Below are 27,142 nucleotides of genomic sequence, written 5' to 3' on the forward strand. Positions count from 1 at the left end.
GGGAGCCTGGCTGAGCCCGCAAGCCCCCCTCAGGCCTGAGGGTCGGCAGCACCAGGGGCAATGGGGGGACAGGGGGCACAGGGGGGCAGAGATACCTTCACTGCCCCCTCGGGAATCGCTCCGGAAGACGCAGTGCTCCTCCTTGATGAAGTGCCCACTCAGGACGATGTCCTGCCGCCGCTCCGCATCCTCCCGGCCCACTCTGGGGAGAGGCGGGGGACCGTCAGCGCTGGCTGGACCCAGTGTGCCCACGACGCCACCCACCGGCCTGTCCCCGCCCCTTCGTGGGGATACCCAGTGGGCTCCTTGGGGAAACGCCCGGGGTGCACACAGATGGGGGATGCCCCACGCACAGCCCGGCCCAGGGGAGCCACTTGGCACAGAGGAGCCGTCGGCGTTGTCTCCAGCGACAAGCACGGGAGGAGAGCAACGTTCCAGCAGATGCCAGGCTCGGCAGCCCCTCTGCAGGGGGAGCCTAGCCCCCAAGACCCCCACCTGGTGATGCCATCCTTGATGTAGTACAGGAGACACTCGGACATCAAGGGGTCCTCATTCAGGTTGACAAGATGTGGTGTCTGAGGAAAAAGGGGGGGTCAGCTCTCCCGGGGGGGCGCAGGCACCCAGTGCTGGCCACCCACCTGACCCCTGTCTCCTCACGCCCAGACTGCCACCAGCCCCAGGCTTGGCCTCATGGGGACTGTGTCCTCCCAGGTGGCTTCTCTGAGGAGCCCAGGAGCTCAGAACCAGGGGGGCAGGCAGCTGCCAGTGGAAGGCACCTAGTGGGTGCTGGGCTTTCAGACGGGCTGGGAGCCCAGGGTGCTGCTGGGGCTAGGGTGGGCCCTTGGATATACAGGGTGCAGGCTGGGTCCTGCAGGGTCGGGGCACCATGCTCTGGGTCCCTTCCTCTGCCTCGAAAGGGGGCTCCAGGACCCCGCTCCAACTGAAGCACCAGTGGATCTGTGAGTCCAGAAGGATTAGGATGCTGACTGGACAGGGATCTGGCCTGGGGCTTGGAGCAGACGCTGTGAAAGTAGTCCCTGCTGGGCCGCCCGGCTCGGGCCCCTCTCATCCACGAGTGTGTGAAAGGTGACCACCCTATCTGAGCACTGCCCTCAGTAGCCTGGGCCTCCCAGGGCAGCCCCCGCAGGCTTCGCCCACTGGGGCCCTAGACCCGCTTCCTGAGCTCGGGAGCGCCACCCCGCACGGTGTGCCAGGCCAGGGTCCTGCAAGCTGGCGGAGGCGGGGATAGCATCCTCGGCTTCCCGCTGGGTACCTCAGAATGAGCAGCCTCCACGGTAAGTCCCACAGGCCCCCCACCCTGTGCAGGACTGTGAAGTCCTGGTCGTCGGACACCAGGGACAACTGTCCCCAACCAGCCCTTCTCCCGAGCACGAGAGCCGAGCTTGGCCGGCCGGGCTGAGCAGGGACCCAGCTGGCACGTGCGCTTCACCAGAGTCCCCGGGATGCCAGCCTTCCCAGGGCAGCGCCTGGACCAGGGCCGTCCAGTGTTCTTCTGCCACCGGCCCCAGCCACCTGCCCCCACCCCACGGCTCTGCACGGTGGTCCTGGGTACCCCCCCAGGAGGGGGCAGGGGCTGGCAGCCCACAAACAATCCATTCCAAATGAGAACGAAAGGCCTACGGGGGTGGGGGGGAACGTGAAGCAGCGTAGCACCCGCTCCCCAGCACAGAGCCTGCCCACAGGTCCTCCCAGGCACCCCTCCTCCCCCCGCCTCCGGGCCCTGGCCCATCCTGCCCCTTGGCTCCCGGCCCGGAGTGCATGGCCCTGTCCCCAGGGAGGGCCACCTGGCTGATGAATGCATCACAGCAGCATCCACCCCCCTTGCCGTGGGGTCCCCAGCCGCACCGTGGGCGCTACACGTGCCTCTGGCTTCAGGTTTAGGCAACACAGAAACGCTTCACCCCAAACAAAGCCAGGGTGAGAAGCCAGCCAGGGTGAAGCTGCTCTAGGGAGGGGGCAGGCGCGTCCTCACTGACCCCGTGTCACAGGCAGGGCCGGGGGAGCCCCGAGCTGTGGTCAGAGCAGACTGTCACCACCTCCTTAGAGGCCTCCCAGCTTGGAATTTGGCTCCTAGGAGCTCTAAGGGTCGGGCCCTCTTGGGGTGAAGGGGGGACCGGGGTCCTAGAATTACCAGACTTCTCCCCAGGGCTCACATCACACCCCACCTGAGCTACTGAAGGGGGTGGTGCTCTGCTCCCCTTGAGGCCCGCGGCTGACAGGGCCGGGGCCAGGAGACCAGGCCTGGGAGGGAGAAGCCGAGGCCCGGCCGGGTCAGCCAGACCCGCTTCCGCTGAGCTCCGAGAGGGCGGCTGCCTCCCAGCCTCCTGTCAGCCCGACCCTGCCCCAGTCTGGCCTCAGCCCCGAGGGCCCCCGTCCACTCCTCAGCAGAGACACCCACCTGGACGTCCTAAGGCCCCGGGGACATCCTGCTGTGAGGAGGCTGGGCCAGGTCCCCCCACAGGGGAGGTCTGGCGGCCCCCGGTGCCGGACCCGCCCCCTCTCCTCCCAGAGGAGCCCTCTGACACCCCACAAAGGGTGGTGGGCCGCCGGCCGTGTCCGGGTCAGGCCGTGCCCCAGAACTGGAACCAGCACCTACCTTTTTGGGAGAAAACACCCCCAGCGTGCCGCCATCCTCCCTCATGGCCACGCCCATCTCGGCCAGCAGGGCCTCCCTGCGGGGACAGCGTCCAGGTCAGCCCAAGCCCCGAGGCCGCGGGACCAGCCTCGTCCCCACCAACCAGTTGGCCAACCAGGAGGCAGGAGGGCTCCGGTCACGCAGCCCCGGGCGGCCCCCCATCGATGGAGGGCCAGTCACCTGATCAGGGATCGGGTCAACGGGGCCATGGGTGACGGGGGTGGGAATCCCCGGTGAGAGCGGATGAGCCTGTCCCACAGGAGGGCCTGGCCACCCCCAGGAGCAAGAGCCCCAGGCGGGGGCCCCGGAGTCCTCAGTTTCCCCACCACCCACCTCTCCATCCGGATGGCTTCCGTCCGCCGCAGCTTCTCCTCCCAGGTCTCGTTGAGCTCGGCTATGATCTTCTCCGTCTCCTGGACAGGGGGACAGAGCAGAGTGAGGCTGGGGGCCTGGGGCGTGAGCAGACACGGGCCCGGCCGCCAGGCAAGGGGCAGACGCACGGCCAGGTCAGCAGGCGCCAAGGCCCCAGCTCCCGGGTCGGCCCAGGCAGCACGATGCCCGGAAGGTCAAGGTGCAGGGCTGAGGGGTTGACGTGCCCACGGACACAAGTCTCTCCTGCGGACACAGCCAGACGGCAGACGGAAGGGAAAATAAACCTGGAGGGAGAGAGGCACGCGCACAGGACACGAAGGGATGTGTGGGGACACGGATGTGCAGGGACATGGAGAGACATAGGGACGCTGAGAGACATGGGGACACAGACACGGGGACCCTGAGAGACACAGGGACACCAAGAGACACAGGGACACCGAGGGACACGGGGACACGGAGAGACACGGGGACACAGAGAGACACATGGGGACATGGAGGGACGTGCAGGGACACAGAGACATGGGGACATGGAGAGATGGGGATGCTGAGAGACATGGGGACATGGAGAGACATGGGGACACCAAGGGACACGGGGACACGGAGAGACAAGGGGACATGGAGAGACGTGCGGGGGTTACAGAGAGATGGGGATGCCGAGAGACATGGGGAAACGGAGAGACATGGGGACACCAAGGGACATGGGGACACCGAGGGACACGGGGACACAGAAGGACACAGGGACACCAAGAGACACAGGGACATGGAGAGACACGAGGATGCAGAGAGACACGGGGACACCGAGGGACATGGGGACACCGAGACACTTATGGGGACATGGAAAGATGTGTGTGGACATGGAGAGACATGGGGACACTGAGAGACACAGAGACAGACATGGGGATGCTGAGAGACACAGGGACACAGAGAGACATGCAGGGATGCCGAGAGACTTGGGGACACCAAGAGACACGGGAACACCAAGACACGCATGGGGACACAGAGAGACACATGGGGACACCGAGAAATGTCTGGGGCATGGAGAGACACACAGGACAGTGAGAGACATGGGGACACTGCGAGACACAAGAGACAGAGACACACGCAGGGACACCACCAAGAGACATGTGGGGATGCTGGGAGACAAAGGGATGCTGAGAGACGTGTGGGGACAATGAGAGGCACACAGGGATGCTGAGAGACACCCGGGGACACTGAGAGACACAGGGATGCTGAGAGACGTGCAGGGGCAAGAGACACATGGGGATGCCGAGAGACACCTGGGGACACTGAGAGATGCCGGGATGCTGAGAGACACGGGGACACCGAGAGACACATGGGACACTGAGAGACACAGGGACACTGAGAAACACACAGAGATGCCAAGAAACGTGCAGGACAGTGAGAGACACGCAGGGACATGGAGAGACAGACAAGGACAGAGAGAGACAGATGAGGACACGTAGCGACAGGCAGGGATGCCGAGAGACACAGGGATGCTGAGAGACCCGTGGGACACTGAGAGACGCATGGGCACCAGGGACACGCAGGACATCGAGAAATGCGGGGACACCGAGAGACACTCAGGACACTGAGAGACACAGGGACGCTGTGAGACACACGAGGGCACTAGGGGCACATGGAGACACCAAGAGACACGCGGGGACACCGAGAGTGGTTCTGAGGCACAGACGTCCCCCGGCCATTCCTGGGACGCGGACGGCCAGCACAGCCCACGTCAGCACCAGCTCCTGGCTTCCTTCCCGGCCCCACACCCCAGGGTCACCCACCCACCCCGCGCCCCACCCCGGCCTCGGTCCGGCCCCTGTCCCACCCCCTCAGCCGCCCCCGCCCCGCACAGCCCAGCCCCCCAGTCAGCCCATCACCACGAACCCGGCGGGGGTGAGCCCAGAACACCGGGAGGGGGCACAGAAGCCCCAGGCCCCCCGGCCGCCCGCTCCGTGGCGCTGGCACTGGCGGGGGTACCCCTGACGCTGCGCCCGTGCACACGGCGTGCACCCCACGCTGTCACCGTGCCCGTCCCGGGAGGAGGGGGCTCGGCCGGCCCCTCGGTCCAGGCCCCCCACAGGTGGCGTCCCCGCCTTCACCTTCAGCCTTTCGATGGCCTCCTCGCTGCCCGGGGCAAACAAGATGCGCTCGTGCAGGCTGGACACGGAGGCGGCGCGGCTGGACAGGGCCGAGAGCGAGGACGAGGGGCTCATGCCCACCAGGGCGTTGGTCACTGTGGAGAGATTGTCAGGGGCTGGACTCAGCTCCGCCCCGCCACGGTTACGGTTATTGTTCTCAAGGTCGGACACGTCTACGGGAGGAAGGGGGGGCGCAGACACACGGGAGGGAGAGAAAAGAAAGACCGAGTTGGGAAAGAGCAAGAGGTGTGTGGAGAGAGGCGGAAGCAGGAGCCCCAGCAGGTGCAGCGCGGGGCCGCGTGGACAAGCACATGCAAGGCTGCCTGCCACCTCCCGGCCGGGGGACCCCGCCCCAGAGCCCCCAGCACCCGGCGCAGCAGGGCACCCCTCGAGCTCCTCTCTACCCCCCCGCCCCGCCCGGGCCTGCGGCCCCCTGCCCCCCGTGCCCGGGAGTGGCCTCCCTGTGCCTCCACCCCGCCCCTCGCCTTTGCTGTCACCGCCCGGTGGCCTTCCTGCACCCAGGGCCCTGGCACCCATCATCCTCTCTGCACCCGCCCTGTGCCCCCAAGGTGCGGGGACCGCGCCGCACCAGCTGTCCGGCCCCACCGGGCGCAGAATGGGCCCCAAGAACACCCTGGTGGACAGGAGAACAGGGGACCCCTGAGGGAGCCCCCACCCCAAAGAGCCTGCTCTGGCCACCCCGGGGCTCCGTGCCCCCACTAAGGCTGGGATTTGGGGCGAGGACACCCTCTGGTTAGCGGAAGGTGCCCAGACCCCCTGGCAGAAGCAGACACACAGCAGAGCAGCGGCAAACAGGACAGCACGGGGTGCCGGGGCAGAACAGGACAGAACGGGGCACCCCGCGGCCCCGGGCTCAGGGAGGCGCCACCCCGCGGACCAAGGCCAGAGGGAGACGCGGGCTGGGGCTCTGGCGGCCTTTCCGGGGCCGGGGGCTTCGGGGTGTGGGGCCGGGAGCCGGAGGGGCAGACCCGGCCCTCCCTGCGCCCCTGCGCCCTCCTGAGCTGCCCCGGCCTCTGGGGGCACAGGGCGCTCGATGGGCTGAGCTCAGCCACTCCCAGCCCGCGAGGGCCCCCTGGCCTGATGGCCACACGGACGGGGCCGAACCGGGGGCGCGGGGCGCGACGCCTGCACATCAGGTGCCTGAGCAAGAGAGCTGTAGCCCCAGCCCCCGGAAGGGGGGACGGCAGAGGGGGGCTGGGCAGGCCCCTCCCGCCGTGCTGCCCTACACCCCGCGGAGCAGGGACAGAAGCGGGAAGCGGAGAGCAAGGGGGATACACACATTTGGGTCCTCCGGGCACAGTGTTGGCTACGGGGAGGGGAGGCGTGGGGGAGGAGGAGAGACAGAGAAACAGAAGAACAGGTTTGTCTCCAGAGGGTCCGAGGCCCCCCGCTGCAGGCGGCCACCAGGCTGGGGGCGGGGGGCTTGGGCGGCCGCTCAGGGACCGCCGCAACCCCAGCACCCACGGCACGCCGGTGTGGCCTCCAGGGAACCGTCGCGGCCTGCCTGGGCCAGCGCCAATCCCACACCATGCAGTCCACCCAGGCCGAGGCCGGAAACCCCAGCCTCCCACCCGAGGTGGCTCGCCCGGGGACTTGGAGCAGGGCTAGGGTGCGGGCGGCACGGCCGTGGGGCGGCCCGACCCGGGCCCCGAGGAGCTGCCTGCCCAGGACCCGGGACAGGCGGGCACAGACACTCACTGTCGGTGATGTCCCCGAGACCCTGGGCGTACAGCAGGTCCCGCAGCCGGGTCACCTCGTCCTTGAGCTCACGGATCAGCTTGTTGTTGGGGTCCTCATTGATGACGGCGTTACAGCGGATCTGCTTGGCCCGGTCGGCGTACCTGGCGGCCAAGGGAGCGTGGGCTGTGCTCGTGCCCGGCAGGCCCAAAGGGGCCCGGGGCAGAGCCGCGGTGGAGAGGGGGGACCCTGGCGTGCGGCACAGTGGGGGGACAGGTCGCCCCACTTGGAGTCAGGAGGCCAACGGCCAGAGACCTACAGGTGGGTCAGCCAGGGCTGCCCTCCCGCTTGGGGGAACCGAGTCCCCAGGAGGAGCAGGGATGGGGTGGCACCTCTCCCCCTGGGGGGGGCCTTTGCACCTGGACCTGTGGTCCGGGGTGGGGGGAGCAAGTGTGACCGCAGGGGGACCCAGGGTGACAGTGGCGAGTGTAGCCTGCACTCCTAAGTGTCATGGGTTGGTGTGCATGTGTGCACGGGGACCCGCATGGGGACCCCACTCCTTTTCCACTGGTGGCGTGTGACCTGGGGCAACATACGGCCTCCTGCAGGGCCAGCTCCAGGCTCCCCGGCCCGGCCGCCCACCCCGCAGCCACGGGGACGGTCGGGACGCCCCCTGCCCTTTGCTCGGGAAGGATCTGGTTTGCGACCGCAGGCGTCCGGGGCCGCTGGGGTCCCTTGGGTGCCGGGAATGGACGGGGCTGTGAAGGAGCCCCCTGGAGCCTCGAGGAGCTGCCCAGCTGAGGTGGCCGCACCCCAACCCCCAAGCGGCGCTCCTGACACGGGCAGAGAGGGGTCCACGCCCTCCTGGAGCCAGGCCTCACCTCAGCGTGCTCAGCGTCTCGTCGTAGTTGATGTCCGCGGGGCTCAGGGCCGCCACCATCGCCGTCCTCGAGTTCCCGCCTGTGGGAAGAAGGCCGCGTCATCCGGGCTCCTCTCTCCCCTGTCCCCTCCTGCCCATGAGCTGGGGAGGCCGAGGCCCAGACAGGTAAACCGAGTCACGGGCCAACGTGTGCACGGGGTTCTGGCCTTCCCCACCGCAGCGGGCGCCTCGGTTATTCTCCTTGGGCAGCGTGCTTTTCTCGCGTGGGGCTCTTCTCCACCAGCCAGGCCGCCCCACCAGGAAGAGGGGAGCCGCGGCGAAGCTCAGGCGTCTGCTACTTGCTTTAGAGCTTCAGCATCCAGGCCGACGCAGGATGCAACGATTTCTTTCGTTTTCATCTTTCTCATTTAGAACATTTTTCTGAATATTTCGCATCCGTGTCCTGGCCCAGGGCAGCGCGGAGCGCGGTGTCGGGTGGTGCCCTGCCCTGCGCGAGCCAGTGGACGTCCGGCTTCGGCTCCGATGCCGCCGGATCACTCGAGGGCTCAGAACAGTCAGTGGCCTGGCGGTGCTCAGGGGTGGCCCGCCGGCCTCTCCTTGACTCAGGGACGTGTGTCCCGCGGCCATGGTTCCGGGGCGCCGGCTTGGCCAGCGGGGCTCCCAGGCCGTAGCCACGAGGCCGAGGACGGCTGTGTAGGGCCCAGCTGCCTACATTCACCGGGTCAGCCCAAGACTCAGTTTACCTTCCTGGGCGTCAGCCTCCCAAGCTGTGGACTCGGCCAGGGAAGACCCCCAAGGCTATTTTTGGGAGGAAAGGGGATCAGGATTGGGACGCTTGAGTCTCCATCCCCCCGTGTCAGGGAGAAGGGGTGACATATGGCGTCTCCCAAAACACCCGCAAGCAGGCAGCGCTCCCCGAACCACGGGGTCCCAGCGAGGGGTGCGCACTTGCTCTGGGCGTCAGGGGCGTGAAGCGGGGGCACCCACAGAGGTGTCAGGGGGCATCCTCCTTCCCCGCAGTTGCTCCCCTTAGCCCTTCGCCGGCCGCCTGCCCAGGCCTTCTGGAAGGATCCCCAGGTTTGCATCAGGCTCGGCCCAGGACGGTGAGGGGCCCCCTGGCGGCAGAAGGCCCCTTCCCAGGAGGAGGCAGGCTGTGGGCCCGGGGCGGAAGTCGGAACCCCGGGGATCGCGGGGCCCAGAGCCCTCACCCAGATTTTCCCGGAGGAGCCAGGTCAGCACGGAGTCTCTGTAGGGAATGAAATCGGTCTTCTTCTTCTTCTTGTTCTGTGGGGAAGAACATTCCAGGTCAACCCTGAGCCCACCGGAGGGGGCAGTGGAGGGGGAGGCAAAGCACAGGGTCCCCAGAGTCAAGCGCTGCTGCAGGCGGGGGCCGGGCCTCAGGCCTCCCCCCCAAACCCCAGGGCGCCGGAAGCCCGCTTCTGTCACTGCCCTCAGGCGCCTCCCCGGTCCTCCCGCCGAGCCCCTGGGCCACACGCCGGCCGCAGCCGATGGCCTCCCTCCGCTCCCCCAGAAGGACCGACCTGAGCCCCCCGCCCCTCACGCAGAACCGTCGGGAAAGGCGCCAGCGCCCTCGGCGGCGCCCGGCCTCTCTCCCTGCGCACGGAGGTCACGGGCCGCGGACCCTGGGGACGAGGCGTCCTCCACAGCCCCGGCCCCCCGCGGCGGGTTCCTCCACCGGGGCAAAGGCGGCTCAGGGGAGCCACGGGCTGCGCGAGCTACGGCTTCGGAGGCTCGACTCGGGCGCACCGAGGCCCCTGGCCGTGCCCTAGTCTCCAGCGCCTCCTGCCTCGGTGCCGCTGCCCCAGAGCCCCTGCGGACACGCGCGGCCCCGGCCCCCGGCACCCCCCAACCCCCGCACGAGCTCATCAGCTCATCCTTGATCGTCCGCCTCAGTTCTGAGGGGAGCTCAGGAGCCGCCGGCCTCGCGGGCCTCCCCGCAGCTCCCGGGGCTGACGCCTTCGTCCTCCCGGCACTTGGCGCGCGCAAGCTGCGGTTCTACCTTGTCTGTTTAATTCCCGAGGCCGACTCGTGCGCCGCCCTCGTCACACGCCGCGTTTCCACGGTAAAGCCCCGCGATCACGCGGCCCCTTCCGCGAGGACCAGGCCAGTCACCCGCGGGGCCGCCGCTCTTTCCACGCCGGCAGCCCCGCGCTCGTGCTGCAGCCCCCGTCGCCTCACGCCGGGGCCTCCCAGCGCTGACTTCCACTCTCCGCCTGCCACAGGCCACCCCGCTCCCATCTGCTCTGGGTGCAGCGGCCTGAGCAACAGGTGAAACCCAGCGCCGCGCCCCGCTCGGCCACAATCGGCCACCGCCTGACAGGAGACTGAAGACCTCGACCAGGCCCGCCGGCTCCCGCCTCCTCGGCTATGCGCCCCCAGGCCCCTGCTCCAGGCCCTGGTCCTCAAACACTTTCTCACTCACTTTCCGTTCCCGAAAAAGTGTTGTTTTTTTTTTTCCAAAAAAGTTTCTATCGCAACCTGCCCCACGGCACTCGACACAGCTCCCGCGGTGCCTCACACATCACCTCAGTCCCTTCCTCACTCCCTCACGCAGCTCCCCGCACAGTTCCGGGCCCTCACACAATTCTGCACGATCCGTCACACGCTGCGTCCCACCCACACTTCAGGACACAGTTCCCTCTCATGGTGCCTTATTTAGTTCTTCCCACAGTCGCACCTAGATCCCCACACAGATCTCTCCGGAACTCCTCACACAGTTCCGCACAATCCTTCATAGCCCCTGACACAGCCCTTCACAGTTCTTCACGCATTTCCCCAAAGAGCTTCTCACAGCTCCAACCTAGTTCCCCACCCCACGACCCCTCCCACAATTCTGTCTCTTACAGTTCCCCACACAGTCCCACTGCAGCTCCTCACACCCCACCCATAATCCCACACAGTCCTGCAGTTCCCAAAGACGTCCTCAGCGCTTTCACACGGTCCCCACACCGCGTTGCAAACTTACGTTCACAGTTCCACAGTTTCTCACAGTTCACGCCGTTCCTCCCCAGCGGTTCCTCGGTTTCTCACCTAGTTCCTGGCGCTCCCCCCGCATCTCCTCACACAGATCCTTACACAATTCCTCATCACACAGTTCCTCGTGACTCTTCACACAATTCCACACACGGCACCGCACAACTCTATACACAGCTCCACGTACAGCTTGCCAAACAGCTCTTCTCACAGTCCCTGACATGGTTTCTCACAAAGTTCCTTTCAGGTCCTCACACCATTCTTCTCAGTTCCTGGCATAGTCCGTCGTCACACCACCCCTAACAGTTCCATGCATGCTTCTCTCTGTGGTTCCGTAAACAGCTCCTCACACAATTCTTAATTCTTCCCAGTTCCTCGGTTTCTTCACATGGTTATGCACTTAGTTCCCCGAACCCATTCCACGTGTGTCCTTACACAGTGCGCACAGAGCTCCTCACAATTCCTACGGCCTACATCTGCTTCCTTACAGTTGCTCACAGTTCTCCACAGAATTCATGTGGCGCCTTACGTAGTTTCCATCTCACATCCTCTCATAGTTCCTCACACAGCTCCCCGCACAATTTTTCACACTTCCTCCCACAGTCCCACAAAATCCACATGTAGTTCCTCCCAATTCTTCACAGCTTCTCACAGTTCCACATGGTTTCATAGTTCACACCATTCCTCAGTTCCCAACAGTCCACACACACACACACACACACTCTCACACAGATCCTACACAATTTTCCACACGCTTCCACACACATTCCCTCGGAGTTTCTTACAATTCTCCACACAAATCCCTGACATAGTCTGTTACACAGTTCTGCATGCATTTCCCCCAAAAAAATTTCTCACAGTTCCTTAAACACATTCCTTTTCCCACTAGGTGGGAACTGTGCGCGTAGAACTGTCGGGAACAGTGTGAAGAACTGCACTGAGACTGTGTGGGGAACTCGGTAAGTAACTGAGGAGAATTGTGGGAGGGACTGTGGACTGTCCCTCACATGGTTCCCATATGGTTGGTTCCCTCACAGCCCCTGTACTTTCCCACACACGCTTCCTCTCACAGTTCCACACAGTTTCTCATAGAGTTCATGTATATTTCCTCATAATTCTCCACATAATTTGTCATAGTTTCTCTCACATCCTCACAGTTCTACTCAGTTCTTCAAACTTCCCCACAAAGTTTACCAGAGTTCTCCATGTAGCCCCCTAATCATTCCAGAGTTTCTCATAGCTCCCCAAAAACTCCCTTAAAAGTCACTCACACAATCCCCACACAGTCCTCCACACCGTTTCACACATTTCTTATAGTTATGCCAAGTGCCTCGTGATTCTTCACTTACGGTTCCTCACACCGTTCCTCACAATTCTTCACGGAAATCCTCAGAATCATGTAGTTCCTCATGTATTTTCTCAAATTGCTTCTCACAGTTCCTCACACAACTGTGTCCCAACCATTCACCTACTTCCTCTCACAATTCCACAAAGCACACACGGATCCTCACAACTCACAGTTCTCACAGTTTCCCAATGGTATCTCATAATTCCTTCAGTTTCTCAAAATTCCATCATAGTTCCTAAGTTCCTCACAAAGTTCCTTTCACAATCCCTTACACAGTTCTATACTCCACAGATTTTCTCCTACATTTCAATAGTTCTTCGGAGTCCACAGTCATGAACAAGGCTTCTCACAGCCCCACAGAGTTCTCACGCGGTTCCTCACAGTCCCACGCTTCCCCCAGTTCCCCATATAGAAACCCACACTTCCTACAGTTTCCCACCCAGTTCCTCACAGTCACATATAGTTCACCACAGTTCCCTCACGTAGTTCCACACGCGTGCTCTCGTGGTTCCACACAATCTCTCACACGGTTCCCTGCACACTTCATAACACACTTCACAGATAGTTGCTTCACATTGTTCCCAAGCAGTTCCTTTACAGGTCCCGGAAGAGTTCCTCACATTTTCTCATAATTCTTTTTTTTTTAATTTTTTTTTTAAAATTTATGATAGTCACACAGAGAGGGAGAGAGAGAGAGGCAGAGACACAGGCAGAGGGAGAAGCAGGCTCCATGCAGGGAGCCCGACGTGGGATTCGATCCCGGGTCTCCAGGATCGCGCCCTGGGCCAAAGGCAGGCGCCACACCGCTGCGCCACCCAGGGATCCCTTCTCATAGTTCTTGACACATTTCTTCACACAGTGTCTCAGCTCCTCAGTTTGTCACAGTTTTTCTCATAGTTCCTCACAGTCCCCACAGGTTCCTCGCAGAGTTCCTCAGGTGAGTCCACACGGTGCTCTCTCACATACGTTCCCACATAATCGCTCACGATTCCTCTCATCCGTCCAGTCGCCAGCTTTTCACAGTCCCACACAGAGCTCCTCCAAGTTCCCATGCAGGGCCCCACACCGTTTCACAGACTTCCTCTCCGTTTCAGTGTGGTTCCTCACACGTTCCACACAGTTCCTCACAACACTTAACACAATTCCAGACTTCCTGCGCGTTTCCCCGTACTAGTCCCTCGTGCTTGCCCTAAACCGTCCCCCGCACGGTTCCTCATAGAGCGACTCCCAGTTTTTCCCAGGTCCGCACACGGTTCCTCCAGGTTCCCCATGCACACAATTCCCACGTATTTCCCACACCATTCCCCTATCGCCCACACTGTCGCAGTTCCTCACAGTTCTTCACACAGTTCCTGCCTAGCTCGCCGCACAGCTCCACGGGTCCCACGCACCGTCCCCACACCATTTCATACACTTTCTCTCACATTTCCTCAGTCTTCACATGGTTCCGCTTCACTTTCTGCATAGTTCCTCGATTTCCTCGCACAGTTACCCATTTAGCTCCCCACGCCATTCTCCAGTCCTTCCCACAGCGCACGTTTACTCATAACTCGTCATACGGTTGCACACACGTATCGTCACAGACAAATCCTCACGTGCCGTACGTGATTTCAATTTTCTACGGTCCGCGTTACAGTCCCTTAGTCACTTGTGCGTTTTCCCCGATTCTCACACCTCCTCCCGAAGTTCTACGCACAGGATTTCACAGCGGCCCACACGGTTCCTCACAACTCCCTCGCCGGATTCCCACACTTGCCGCACAGCGTTCCAGGTACTTCCTGGCGCAGTTCCTCGGTGTTCAGGTTCTTCCACGATGCCTCACACTGTTCGCAGTTCCACACGCACTTCCCATCCAGTTCCTCACAAAAGCATTCACGTAGCCCCTCACAGATATCCACGCTGTCCCCACAGGCAGCGGCTCTCAGACCCCTGCTTCGTTCCTCCCGCGTCTCCTCGCGGTTCCTAACACATTTCCCCACACGGCCGCCCCATAGTCGATCGCACGTTCCTCGCGTTTCCTCCTCCACGCTCCCTCACGTAAACGCTTTGCCACTTGAGCACCTCAGCCTGGGCTTCCCGCCTGCCCGGCCGGCCCTCGGGTCTCAGCCCTGCAGCGACCTGCCCTCGCAGGCTTCCCCGGCCGGGCGACTAGAGCTTCCCCGCGTGGGGCTCGCGCTCAGCCCACTTTTTTCCTTTAGGGGATTTATACCGGCTCAGAGCGGACGCTGGTGCTGCTTCTGCGTCCGCTACGTCCCCCGAGCGCCGCGGCCCGGGAGCCTGCGTTGTTCGAGCACAGCCCAGGGCTCAGCGAGGGCCGCGAGGTGCACGGGCCCAGGCGAGTCTCGCTGCCGAGGCCTTCGCGGAACGACTGGAGCTAAAGGCGCTCGGCGCTCGCGCCCGCTCCTCGCCCGGAGCCGAAGAGCCGCTTACCTTGTTGGGCCCGGAGTCCTGCAAGAGAGCAGACGGCGTGTGAGGAGCCGAGGGGGGGGGGGCGGGGGGGGGGGGGGGCCGGGCGCCCTGCGGCTCTTCCCTCCCCGGGCTCGCCCTCTCGGCACAGAGGCCTGGGTGCGGCGCACGGACACGGAGTCACAGGGCCCGCCGCCCCACTGCCGCCCCGCGCCCGCGCCCCCCTGTCCCGGAGCCCCCCGGAGCCCCGGCCCCTCGGCAGGCAGGCGCCCCGCGGCCCCGCGCCCGGTTCCAGAACCCACTTCTCACCATCTCGGCCAGAGCGGAGATGACCTTCCCCAGCGTGGTCAAGGACTTGTTGATGTTGGCGCCCTCCTGTGCGGAGAAGGCGGTCAGGCCCCCGCCCGGGCCGCCCTCCTCGCCCCCACGTGCTCCCGGGAGCCCCGGTGCCACCGTGCCCGCCGCCCGCGTGGGCACTGCGGGGAGCGGGGCACAGGTGCTCGGTCCTCACACCGCGCCCCATGTGACTCACCGCCTGTGTCCCCATGACCCGCCCGGCGGCCACACTCCCCAACCCCCCCCACCCCCCCCCCGTCCTAGGCCCCTGGTGCCGGGGCGCAGCCTCCTCCGCCCGCCCTGCAGCCACCACCGGGAGGTGACCGTGGGCGCCGAGGGGGGCCCGCCACGTGCCCGTCGGGGGCCCACCTTGAGACGCGTGCCCTTGGCGCCCGTGGAGTCAGCCCGCTCGCTGCCCGCCAGGTCCACCAGGCTGATCTTGCTCACCTGAAACGGCAGGCGTGTCACACGCGTGACGGGCCGCGGGCCACCGTGGGGCTCCCCCCTCCCCCGAGCTTGCCCTGGGGCGCTCCCCTGAGGCGCCGCGCCCTCCCCGGGCCTGAGGGCCTCGGACCCCCGGCCTCCCTCCCCTCGCGGCTGGTCCACCACTGCCTGAGGTTCAAGCCCCCCACCCCAGGCCGCACCCCCCGCGCCCCTAAAACAGCCGGTGTCGTGAACCCGGTTCCTGCGTGCCGGCCACGGCTCAGCTGCCCCACGGGGACCCGGCGACTGGACGGGGCCCCCAACGCCACCGGGGCCTGGGGGTGGCTGCGTGCCCTCCCGCACCATGGCCACTGCACGCAGGACGTTGCCCGGGGCCCAGGGCAGGGAGACAGTCGCGGCAGGAGGCCCCGCTTGGTCCCCCCGGAGCCCCTGGGCCCCGTGATCTGGGAGGACAGTCCCAGGCCAAGCCGACCGTGCGTCCCGGGTCTCAGGGTGGGTGACCTCCCCACACGCTCTGCAGCCCCCAGGACGAGGCCCGGCCGGCGCATCAGGGGCATGACACAGAGACACCCGGACACTGACGGCCAGAGGCACTGGTGACACACGAGGCCCTGAGCCTGCCCCGCCGCCCTCCAGGAGTGCCCGTGCTGCGTCACTGGACACGGCCACCCCCGCGCCACTGAGGCCGCTGAGGCACGTGGGAAAGGCACCCGGGCTGGGGTGCGGCGGGTGGCACAGCCCCGGCTTCGTGCTCGTGGAGGCCGGGGGCCCTCCTGCCAGCCGGCCACGGCCGCGGCCACCCCTGGGGTGGCACAGCCCTCGGCCCCCGCCTCCTCAGGTCCCAGCCTCCTCAGGCCCCAGCCTCCTCGGCCCCGACTCCACCAGAACTACCTGGCAGGAGGCCAACGGGGGCAAACGCCAGGTCTGCGGCGCCCCCCACTCCCAGCCCCTCCTGCACCCAGGGGTGGGGGCCAAACACCCCGTGAAGGCCCACGCCGGGCGGGGCGGTAGGTGCCGGCACCCGGGCTGAGGGCACGGTGCATGCCTGGCGGGCTGGCGGCCGCCTGGGCCTCCTCGCTCCCTGGGTGGGCCTGACCCCTGACCCCTGATCCCACCCAGGTGGCCCCTGTGCCGAGGCCACACCCACCTTCTCCGTGGTGATGTTGGTCTCCGCGTCGTGGCGCTTCTGGGTGAAGATGATGTTGAAGACGGCGTGGGAGCGGCTACTGGTTTCATTCATGTTCGTGGCGGCCACGGTCCTGGGGGGACAAGGCACACGGGGTCACCGTCACTCTGCGGCGAGCGTGAGGACGGCTGACGGTGCCGGCCCAGGTTGCGGGCGTCGGTGCCCCAGCTGTCTACCACGTGGTGACCCTGCACCTGCGGCAGCACGTGCAGGGCCCTCACCCTCCCCGGGCCCTGGGTAGCGGGGAGGGGGGTGGCTGCCGTGACCCCAGGGCCCACCCCCACGGCTGACCCTCCCCAGGTGCCCTGCCCGGGCCTGTCCGCAGGGCTGCTTGTCCTCGGAGGCGGCACGGCTGGGCCTCCCGACCTCTGACCTCTGAGCCCACAGGGAAGGTCCCCGGGAGCCGCCAGGGACGCCCCCGGTACCCCCAGGGCACAACGACCCCTAGAGGAGCCGCCCCCACCTAAGCGACAGTGCTCCGCTGGACGGGGCGGGGCGCTCGAGGCCCCTCCCAGGCTGGCACCTCCCCAGGTCGGGATCTCACAGAGCCCCAGGGGTACCGGGAGGCCACCGAGCCAGCGGGCACGCACCTGGCCTTGTTCCCTGAGTCCATGAGGTCCTGGATGTCATTGTAGGAGGTGACGGCCAGCTTGGAGAGGTCCTCCACGTAGGGCCCCAGCAGCGGGTGCTCTCGCACGCGCAGATTCCCCTTGTTCTTGGGGTTCAGGAGGTCACGGACTCGCTCACAGTAAATCTCCATGTAGCTCACCTGCAGGGCAGAGGCACCATCAGGGACCTGAGGTGGGGTGAGGGGCCGCCATCGGGGGGGGATGGGGCAGTCAGGGGGACCTGCGGCAGGGGTGCGGGGCCACCATCGGGGGGCACGGCCGACAGCGGGGACCTGGGGCAGGGGCGAGGGGCCGCCGTTGGGGGGGATGGGGCTGCCAGTGGGGACTTGTGGCAGGGGTGCGGGGCCACCATCGGGCGGGGGACGGGACCGACAGTGGGGACCTGGGGTGGGGCAAGGGGCCACCGTCAAGGGGGACAGGCCGACAGCGGGGACCTGGGGCAGGGGCGAGGCTGGGGAAGGCGTGCAGGAACCCCCCAGCCTGTGTGATTGTGCGAGGTGGGTGCCAGCCCACGTCCTGCCGGCCCTGCCCCCTGCACAGCCAGCCCAGCCCAGTCCATGTGCACGCCCCGGGGCCCCCTCTGCCCACAAGCATCGCTGTCCACGTCTGGGTGGGCCCCCCCACTCCCCCCACCTCCCCCACCTCCCCTTGCCTTCCGGGGCCCCACCTACCTCTACAGAGTAGGACATGTTGTCATTGGTCGTGTCATTGATACGGGAAAACAGGTCCTCGCAGAGCTGCAGGGCCAAGGACACCGCGTTGGACAACGGGGCTGCTCCTGGGGCCCTGCTCCCGGGGTGCTGCGGGCGACCTGAGCTGGGGCTGGACACCCTCCCCGGGCCCCTGTGGCTCCCCAACAGTCCCTCTCAAAGGCACTGAGAAGGCCTGCAGCCGAAGAGCAGCTGTCTGCTATCAAGTCACGGAGTCCCCCCCACCCAGGATGACAGCTGGTCCTTCCCTCCCTGCTCTGGGCCGCCCTTGTGTGCGAGGTGGGGGGGGTGTCAGGCTGGGTGGGGGGTCCCAGCAGCATCCCAGGCACGTGTCTCCACCCGCGGTGAACGGACGGCGGGCATCTCTCCCTGCCCAGGAACCCCCCGCAGGGCTCCTGCCCCCCCGGGGGTCCCGCCCCGGGCGCCGGCCGTGCCTGCGGGATGATGCCCTGCTGGTCCTTCTCCTGCTTGCCCATCATGGTGTAGGACTTGCCGGCCCCGGTCTGCCCGTAGGCGAAGATGCACACGTTGTAGCCCTCGAAGGCGTGCTGCAGCATCTCCTCGCCGATGTCGCGGTACACCTGCTTCTGCGACGCGTAGTTGATGTCCTCGGGCTGGAAGACGACGCGGCTGCAGGAGGCTGGGCGCGCCCGGGCCGGGCACGCGCACGCTCCCCGCAGGGGGTCCCAGCCCCGCCGGCTCGGGGGCACGGGGCAAGTCAGCACGGGGACCGCACGTGCCGGGGCGCAGAGGCTGCAGCGTGAGACCCCGCGCTCCAGCCACGGCGTCGGAGGTGGGGGGCAGCCCGGGAGCGCGGGCCAGCGGGCGGGGCTGGAGGCGCCGGGAGCCCCGGGTGACCTCTGAGCACAGGGTTACTTTGGGCCCCAGGCGTTTCCCCGACGATGCCCGTCCCCGCTCAGGGTGACCCGGGAGGACACGGGGAACAGCCTCGCACCCGCCCCCTCCCCTGCCCAAGCAGCAGCCCTGCTTAGAGAGACACACGCAGCTCAGAGAGGTAAGGGACAGGTGGGGGGCCACCCAGCGAGCACCCACCGCCCCGGCCCCCCGCCCCCGAGCCCCGGCCCTGCACTCACCGAGGTGTGTGACCAGTAGGAGTAGTCGAAGCTGAAGCTCTTGGGTGTCTCCTTGGGCTGTTTGGGGTTAACGATGGCTGCGGAGGGGACACGCGTGGCAGTGAGCGCTCTGCTGGGGGGAGAGGCGGCAGCAGGCGGTACACACCCCCGGGGTACCCGAGAAGGGAGGCAGGGGGCCCAGGCCAGCCACCCCCCGGCGGACGGGACCAGGGCTCCCACGCCTCTGTCCGGAGACCCTGCCGCCCACAGCCACCCCGAGGGCACCCACAGCGCTTCCTCCCTGCAGACACGGGGTCTGCCGGAGACCCGCAGCCCGTCCACCGCGCCGCCGGGCCTTCCCCTGTCTGTTCTGCACACGCTCTCCCAGGGCACCCAGGAGGCTGGGGCGTCCCTGCCCGGTCATGCCCCCACCTTCCCGGGTGGACCCCGTGTGCGGCGGGCGGCGCCGGCTGTCCTCCAGGGGCGTCCACCACGCGGCATCCAGCTCACTCTTCCCGCCCGCGGGCACCTTGCCTCCAGGTTTGCTGTCGTGGGCCCCGTGGCACTGCCCTGTGCACACCCCCCTCTGCCCCCCGCCAGCAGCCCTGCACCGGCCTGAGGCACCGCTCGCACAACTTGGCTTTGGGACCCAGCCCCCCGGTGTGGGGAGTCCCGGGAGACGGCCCGGCAGCCTGGGGAGGCCCAGGGGATGAACACCCGAGTGCTGTGCTCCGGGCCCGGAGCGGCTCGCGGGTCGGGGAGGCGGCGCCCGGAACCCCCAGCGCGGATCATGCCGGCGCAAGGGAAACGACAATCGCAGCGCCTCCCGAGCGGCGCCCTTACGGCACCAGGCCAGGCCCCCCTGCCCCACCCTAGCTAGGCCTGGGCCCCCGCCCCTCCCGGCCGCCCCTCTTGGTCTAGCCTGGCACCTGCCCGGTCCCAGGCGCTGGCCTTGCCTCCCGGCGTCCCGATGCCAGGGTGCGTGCCAGGGGCCTCGGGCTGTGCGCCCCCCGAGGCAGGGCTCCAGCACCCAAGCGGGCAGGGACGGCGGCCAGAGGGGCTCCGTGCTCGAGACCCGCTCCCCCCATCCCCAGGCCCCCTCGGGGTCCCCCGGGGTCTCGACAACTGCTCTGCCATTACAGCTCCGGACACAGTCCGACCGGAACCGGGGTCCACGGGGCCTGGCTCCCGGCCGACCCCAGAGCGTCTCCCGGGCGGACTGGTTCACGCCACCCCCACCCCCGCAGTCGACCCGTGGGTGGGGGGACGGAGCCAGGTCTGCAAGAGCAAGGGCTTCCTTGCCAGGGTCTGGAGCTTCTCCTGTATGAGACGGAGGCGAGGAGGGGTCCTCGTGGGGCTTGCCGGGTGGGCAACGGGAACACTCCCCCCCGCCCCCACCAGGCCGCGGTGGGGGCAGCTGGGGCCCCTGCAAACTTCCCAGGGTGCGCAAGGCCTGGGCGCCTGCCCAGGACAAAGACCCCAGCTTGAATAGGGCAGGGGGTCCGGGGGGCAGGGGGTGCAGTGGGCCCCGGGGGACGGGGCTGAACGGAGCGATTTTCTCTGTCCGCAGGCCAGCGGCTACGTGCTGAGGAATGCCCCGAGCCCGTTGTTAAGCGGTTGGTAGCTTGAAACCGGCCCCGGGGAGAGCATTTATGCCGCGCGTGTGCGTGTGGGTGCACACTTGTGCGAGCGGCGTGTGCACAGGTGAGCTGCTCCCCAGCAGGCCGCAGCCCCTTGCAGGACCTGGAGGGGCCCGCCCGCAGCGGGGCCACAGCCTCCCGGTCACTCGGACACCCGGGCGTGGCCTTCCTCCACGGGGGAGCGCGCACCTCCTCACCTCCTCCCGACCGACCGGGGACGTGGCTCCCCCTCCCCGCGCCCCTTCTGGAATCCGCAGGGCCCTGCCCTCGTCCCCGCTGGTCCAGCTGCCCCTGGTGCTGGCATGTGAGACACCCGCCTCCCCGCTGGAGCGTCACCCCTGACGGCAGCGAGAGCCTCCCGCTCCCCTGGGGCCCCAGAGTGCAGCCCCATAAAGGCTCACACTCAGCAAATGCTTGCTGACGACTGAAGGGGCCCCACGTCCACCACCCTCTTTCCACGCGGCCACATGATGACACACGTCACAGAGCCTCAGTGTCCCGGCTGTGCCTCGGGAACCCTCCTCATCCCCGTGGGACTACGGGGACGGCAACGGAGGCCATGCGGCGACTCCTCAAGCACAACACCCACGTTGGGACTCTAATGGGTGGTGGGCTTCTGGGGGAGAAGGTGGCCCCAGGCCCCGCCGCTGTCCCTGGATGGGGTCGGCAGGGGAGCTGGCCGGTGACAAGGGGCACCCGCTCCCTGGGTGGCCTCCAGGGCTCCTCTGCTGATACCATGAGCAGGACCGCAGCAGCACCACCACCTCTGCAGGCACAGCCGAGCTCCCTTCTGTGGCCTTCTGTTCCCAGGCTCACTCTATTAGGAGCCTGGAACATTCTAGAACAGCAATGGCAGATGGGGGCTTACGTAAGTCAGGCGTTTGCAACACCGGGGTCTGTGCACAGGGCTGCTGGGTGACAAGGGCCTTTAGGAGAAAGACCACTATGAGCGGAAGAGAAGGGTCTGGAATGTTCCAGGGAACCATCCGAATAGTGGTCTGCTGCCTGAAAGCACCCTGGGCCCAGCTGGCCAGGTCCAGGAGGGGGGCTGGGGGCAGGCCCTGGGCGCATGGGCCCCGCGGCCTTGGTCCAGCCCCCCGGCTCCGGAGGCACCGTCCTGGACAAGCAGGGTCCTCCCCAGATCCACATCCTCCTGGAACCTCAGCACGTGACCTTTGGAAATACTCTCTTGGCGGACGTAATTAGTGAGGACGAGCTCGTGCAGGCTGGGGGGCCGTAAATGCAGCGTCCCCCCGAGGCGGACAGACAGACACTCACAGGGGAAGGCCCAGGTGAGGAGAGAGCCAAGCGCAGGCCCGTGGCAGCCACCGCAGGCAGGCCAGGCCAGGAGGGGCCCGCCCCATGGACACCTTGACGGCACGCTGCTGGCCTCTGCGACAATGACCTGCGGTGATCTGCGGCCGTCGGCGTGGGGGGCCCCGGGGTGAGGCCTGGCCCGCCATGGGCGCGAGGGGCGGAGACCCAGGCCCGGCCTCGCCTCTGGGGCCCGCTGGGCGGGGCGGGGGCGGGAAGGCCCCATCCTGAGGCTTCCTCTCTGCGGGGCCAGAGGGACCCAGAAAGGAGACAGGAAACCCTTCCAGAAGTTCCAGGTCTGCTCTCTCGTCAAGCGGGGGCGGGGGCTACATGCGGGACCTCTGCCCCCCTGAGTAACCCACTAGCCCCCCACGGACAGACGGACGGAAGCAGACGCGGTGCACAATTTGGCTGCCTCGCGAAATTGCGAGATCCAGAATGTTCGAGTGCAGGGTTCTGTTCAGGCGAAGAATACGGGATGGCAGGTCACAGTCACCTGTAAACGCTTCTAATGTGTGTGTCACGACGGAGCTTCGAGAGGCGCATCGGGGACCCGGCATATCTCCCGCGTGCACCTACTTTGCGACTGGAGCAGGGCCAGGCCCCCCCACCCCGCCTCGGGCCTGGCGCTGGGCGTCGATGAGCAGGTGCGCGGCCCGGGCAGCCACGCGGTTCAGCGACCGCAGCCTCCCGGCCGTACCCCGGGCAAGCGGCTCCCCCACCCCCCCCCGAGCCCTCGGGCCAGCCCCTGACGCCTGGCACAGCCCGCCCGGGCAGCACCGTCCCCGCCTGCTCCCCGGCCCCACGGACACTGACAACGTGGTTGCCTCTGCGCGTGTCCACCTCGGGGCCCCCGCCTGCCCCGCGCCCCAGGGTCGTCAGGAAGGACGCCCTCCCGCCCGCTGGCCTCGTCCCTCAGACAAGCCTTTCCTACTCTCCTCTGGGTTCCCTCAGCCTTCACCCACGCTTCTGACCTGGCTTCTGGCACTTTCTACCAGTACCATCACCGCTTTGTTTCCTCCACGATGAACACAGCTTCCCAAGTGAGTGTCCCGAGTCTCCATCCTCTGACCCTTCTCTCCCTCCCTGTGTCCCCGAGCGCGTCTCTCAGCCAGAGGCGGGCCAGAGCTTTCAGCCCCTGCAGCCGTCACCTCCTCCAGCTGTCTGCTTCCTGACGCCCTCCCACCCTGCCCGAGACCACTCCCCAGTGCTGTCCTATGTACTCTGGAGGCTCCTAGAGGTTTGGTCGCCTGTGACCCCCTCCCGCCAGGACCGTCAGCGGCCGTTTAAGGTGATGGCTGCACTGCCAGGGCCTGGACCCGAAGGAACAGGGGACCCCCAGTCATTCCTGATGTCCTGGGTCACCCAACAGTGACAGAGCAGACCCTGTCAACTCCTTGGGCAGGTGTCCTCTGACCACCCAAGGTCACAGCTCCCAGCAGAGGGTATGATTCCCACCCAGGGGTCACTACTCACCAGGGGTCACGGCTCCCACCAGGGGTCACGGCTCCCACAAGGAGTCACAGTTCCCACCTGGGGTCACAATTCCCACCGAAGGTCATAGTTATCACCAAAGGTCATAGTTCCTATCAAAGGTCATGGTTCCTACCAGGGGTCAGAGTTCTCACCAGAGGTCACAGCTCCCACCAGGGGTCACGGTTCCCACCAGGGGTCTTAGTTCCCACCAGAGGTCACGGTTCCCACCAGGGATCACAGTTCCAACCCTGGGTCACGGTTTGCACACAGGAGTCACAGTTCCCACCAGGGGTCACGATTCCCAACAGGGGTCACGGCTCCCACCAGGGGTCACGGCTCCCACCAGGGGTCACAGTTCCTACCAGGTGTCACGGCTCCCACCAGGGGTCACAGTTGCCACCAGAGGTCACAGTTTCCCCCCTGGGTCATGGTTTGCATCCAGGGGTCACAGTTGCCACCAGATGTCACAGTTGCCACCAGGGGTCACAGTTCAAACCCTGGGTCATGGTTTGCATCCAGGGGTCACAGTTGCCACCAGGGGTCACAGTTCAAACCCTGGGTCATGGTTTGCATCCAGGGGTCACAGTTGCCACCAGGGGTCACAGTTCAAACCCTGGGTCATGGTTTGCATCCACGGGTCACCGTTCTCACCCGAGACACCATGGTTCCCACCAGGGGTCACGGTCCTGTGCAGCCCATGGCTTCCCACCCTCAGCCGTGAGTCACACCCCCTGAGCACCTTCTGTGGTCACAAGGAAACCAGGCCCCGGGACCCTCGGCCCCCGTTGGGGGAGATGCTGGCCGCAGCCGGGCCCTGGGGAGGATGACTCAGAGGTGCATTCTCTATGTGCGAGGGTCCCAGCGAGGGGAGCCCCCCTGCCTGTGGCGGCCACCCGTGCATCAGCGCCCTCCACAGCTTCCAGGTCCTTCCCCCGAAGTATCCCGGGACCACGTCCTCCATAAACACTTGGCGCCCCAATCCTCACGTCATGGTCAGCTTCCAGGGACCAAGTGGGGACAACAGTGCTCCTACGAGCCATGATGAGACCTCAGATGTGCATGGGGACACCAAGCCAGCAGCCCCTGAGCACGCTCTGAGCGGGGCCTCCACCACCTGCCCGCATGGGGTGAAGGGCCACAGAGCCCCATCGGCTTCTGAAGGGACCACCTCCCAGCTCCCACCCAGTCCCACAGAGCCCGCGGGTGCCCAGAACATTCCAGGGGCGCCTGAATCCTCAGCCCCTCCACAGGCTTTGGGAGGCAGCTGCCCGCCCCCCAAGCGCCCTCCTCGGCCAGCCCCTCCTCCGAACCTGGATCGCACGCAGGGTGGGGTTACACGGGGCGCAGAGCACCGGGAGTGGGCGAGGCGGGCCCCATCCTGCAGCCTGTGGGTGAAGCGCACAAGAGCCCCTGGCGCCGGGCACAGCTGAGCCTGCGGGTGACAGTGCGGCCACCGCCCAAGGGACCCTAGGGGCAAACCGCCTGGCTGAGCCCCGAGTTTGTTCTAAGTCGCCACGTGAGGGTGCAGGCTGTCAATCAGCTGGAGATGTAACCCAAACACTGGCTCGGTTTCCTCGGGGCCCGAAACAAGCCCCGCCAGCCTCTGGGGGGGCGGGCGGGGCGGGAGGGTCTCCGGGGGCTGGCACCGCTCTGCTTCTTGGTCCGGGTGCTGCTCAGACGGTGAGGACGCCGAGCCACACGCTGTGCTCTAACCGCCCGTCTACACGCAGGTGCAACTCATACAAGAGTTCAAACCAAAGGAGCCGAGGTCTGGCTCAGAGCGAGGGCTCTCCCCGCCCCGGCCGCGTGTGTGCTCCAGAAGCCCCGGGCGGCTGCCCTCTCCCGCTGACCGAGGCCTCCGACCACTCAGGGATTTGGGGATGACTTAGGATCGCAAGACAGAAAGACAAGGATAAAACCATGGAGGAGCGTAGGGCAGCTGAAACCAGGTGAGAGACCTCACGCACCGGGTCGGAAAGCGTGCCCCCCAAATGCCCCATCCTGAGCCTCGGAAGGTGACTGATCCGGAAGCGGGGTCTCTCAAGATGTGAGTAGCTGCACACGGTACAGGGAGGTCACGCTGGGCCGGGGGGTCCTGAGGGCAGCGACCACTATTCCCTTCTCTTATGTGTTTCGAGTCTATTTAAGCACTAAGTTGTTAACAGCCAGCCTCGTAGGTGTCGGCGATCATCACTACGGACGCCACCAGAGCTCACTAGCCAGGGGCCCTCCTTAGCGTCCAACACCCACCCAGCCCCTCGCCCGCCCACCTGCCAGGTGGCCAGGGTCCTCCCGGCAAGGCCACATGACGGGGCGGGCCGCAGGCCAAGGTGGCTGGACCAGCAGAAGCCGCAAGAGGCGGGAAAGAGCCTCCTCTAGAACCTCCGGGGCGGCACGACCCTGCCGGGGCCTTCACACACCGGCCTTCAGACCTTCGTCGCCCCCGCATGGGTGGTCATTTGCTGCTGCCGGCCCAGAGAACCCACAAGCCATGCGGGCGACGGGGAGCTGGGGGCCAGGCCGGCCGCTGGGTGTGGCTGGGGGACCCAGGACGCTCGGCCCCGAGCGACGGGCAGCCCACGCCGCCCCGACGAACCGATACTCACTGGTGGTGCTCCCGGACATCTGGATGATGCACTTGGAGTCTCGGCTCATCTCTCGGGAATTGAAGGGGCGGACGCGCACCGCCACCTTCACCGAGGCCCCGGCCATCGCTCCGGCCTTGGTGGGTCACCCTCAGCGGCGTCGGGAGCCCGAGTGGGCGCGGAGACACCTTGAGGGAAAGGGAGACGGGAATTAGAAACAACACCCAGAAAGGCGGAACAGGTACGTCGGGGCGGCGACTGGGCCTCCCCCTCCCCAAATCCCAGCACATGCCGCCTGCGAGCCGGGCGTCCCCAAGGACCAGGGGCCAGCAGGGCAGCTGCAGAGGCAGGAACAGCAGCCCGCGAGGAACAGCCCGTCCGCCCGGGGACCCAGAAAGGCTCTGGGCAGCTCGGAAGCAGCATCCAGGCAGGATTAAACCATGTTTGTGGAAAGCCCGCATGAACCCCGCCACGGGTCGAATTACGTCCCCTCGAAATGCTAATAAGCTCCAGGAGCTCAGAATGGGACCTTATTTGGAGACGGGGTCCTTGCAGACGTGACTGGTGACAACGAGGTCACGCCGGAGCCGCGCGCCCCTAACTCAACACGGTGTCGCTACAGCAAGAGGACAAGGGGACAGGGCCACACAGGAGAGCGTGCCTGAAGGAGGCAAGGGTGGGCCGCGGCCGCCGAGCTGGGAGGCCCGGAGTGGAGGCTCCCGCGTGGCCTCTGAAGGAGCCCGCCCTGTGCCCCCGACCCCGGCCCTCGGCCTCCAGAGGGTACGTACGTCTGTTCTGGAAGCCACTGGTCTGCGGGACCGTGTTACGGCACCCCGCCACACCCGTGAGGACCCCTGGACCCCCCCCGCCCCCCGCAGACACCCAGGCCTGACCCCCCTCCGCTGGGCAGGGGGCCAGACGCCCCCCCCTTGGAGGCCTGCCCAGCCGGGGGCCCGCGGCCCAGACAAGGGCAGGTGTGGGGCACCTGCTCGAGAGACGGGGCCTGAGGTGCACCCGAGGTGCCCATGCGGGGGGCCTGGCCTGGGACACCTGCGGGACCTCGCCGTCCAGCAAGAAAGAGGCTAAAACCACCCGGAAACAAACACGGCAGCACGAAACAGCGCGGGGAAGAGAAGGTAATGATTTTTAAATTCCTCATAATGAATATCCTCAGAAAGAAAAGCTACTTCGCCCACGAACGGGCGGACGATGCTATTTTTAAAAGGACCATTTAATGAATAAGAGAGTTCT

The 27,142-nt window shown here is 66.2% G+C and overlaps 1 protein-coding gene across 1 annotated transcript in view; it reads right to left on the reverse strand.

Annotated features, from left to right (window-relative positions):
* KIF1A (kinesin family member 1A) overlaps window positions 1-26,018 on the reverse strand; it is a 64,381-nt gene extending 38,363 nt beyond the window's left edge. The window contains 17 exon segments of the mRNA NM_001168473.2: window positions 96-202; window positions 496-575; window positions 2,618-2,693; window positions 2,990-3,069; window positions 5,134-5,267; window positions 6,892-7,034; window positions 7,752-7,830; window positions 8,959-9,034; window positions 14,523-14,540; window positions 14,808-14,873; window positions 15,204-15,281; window positions 16,426-16,537; window positions 17,055-17,233; window positions 17,765-17,830; window positions 18,238-18,417; window positions 18,898-18,974; window positions 25,913-26,018. Coding sequence (NP_001161945.2) covers window positions 96-202; window positions 496-575; window positions 2,618-2,693; window positions 2,990-3,069; window positions 5,134-5,267; window positions 6,892-7,034; window positions 7,752-7,830; window positions 8,959-9,034; window positions 14,523-14,540; window positions 14,808-14,873; window positions 15,204-15,281; window positions 16,426-16,537; window positions 17,055-17,233; window positions 17,765-17,830; window positions 18,238-18,417; window positions 18,898-18,974; window positions 25,913-26,018 — 1,657 coding nt within the window.
* Window positions 26,019-27,142: the final 1,124 nt, after the last annotated feature.

This window comes from Canis lupus, chromosome 25 (genome assembly GCF_011100685.1).
Source record: "Canis lupus familiaris isolate Mischka breed German Shepherd chromosome 25, alternate assembly UU_Cfam_GSD_1.0, whole genome shotgun sequence".
Classification (NCBI taxonomy): domain Eukaryota; kingdom Metazoa; phylum Chordata; class Mammalia; order Carnivora; family Canidae; genus Canis; species Canis lupus.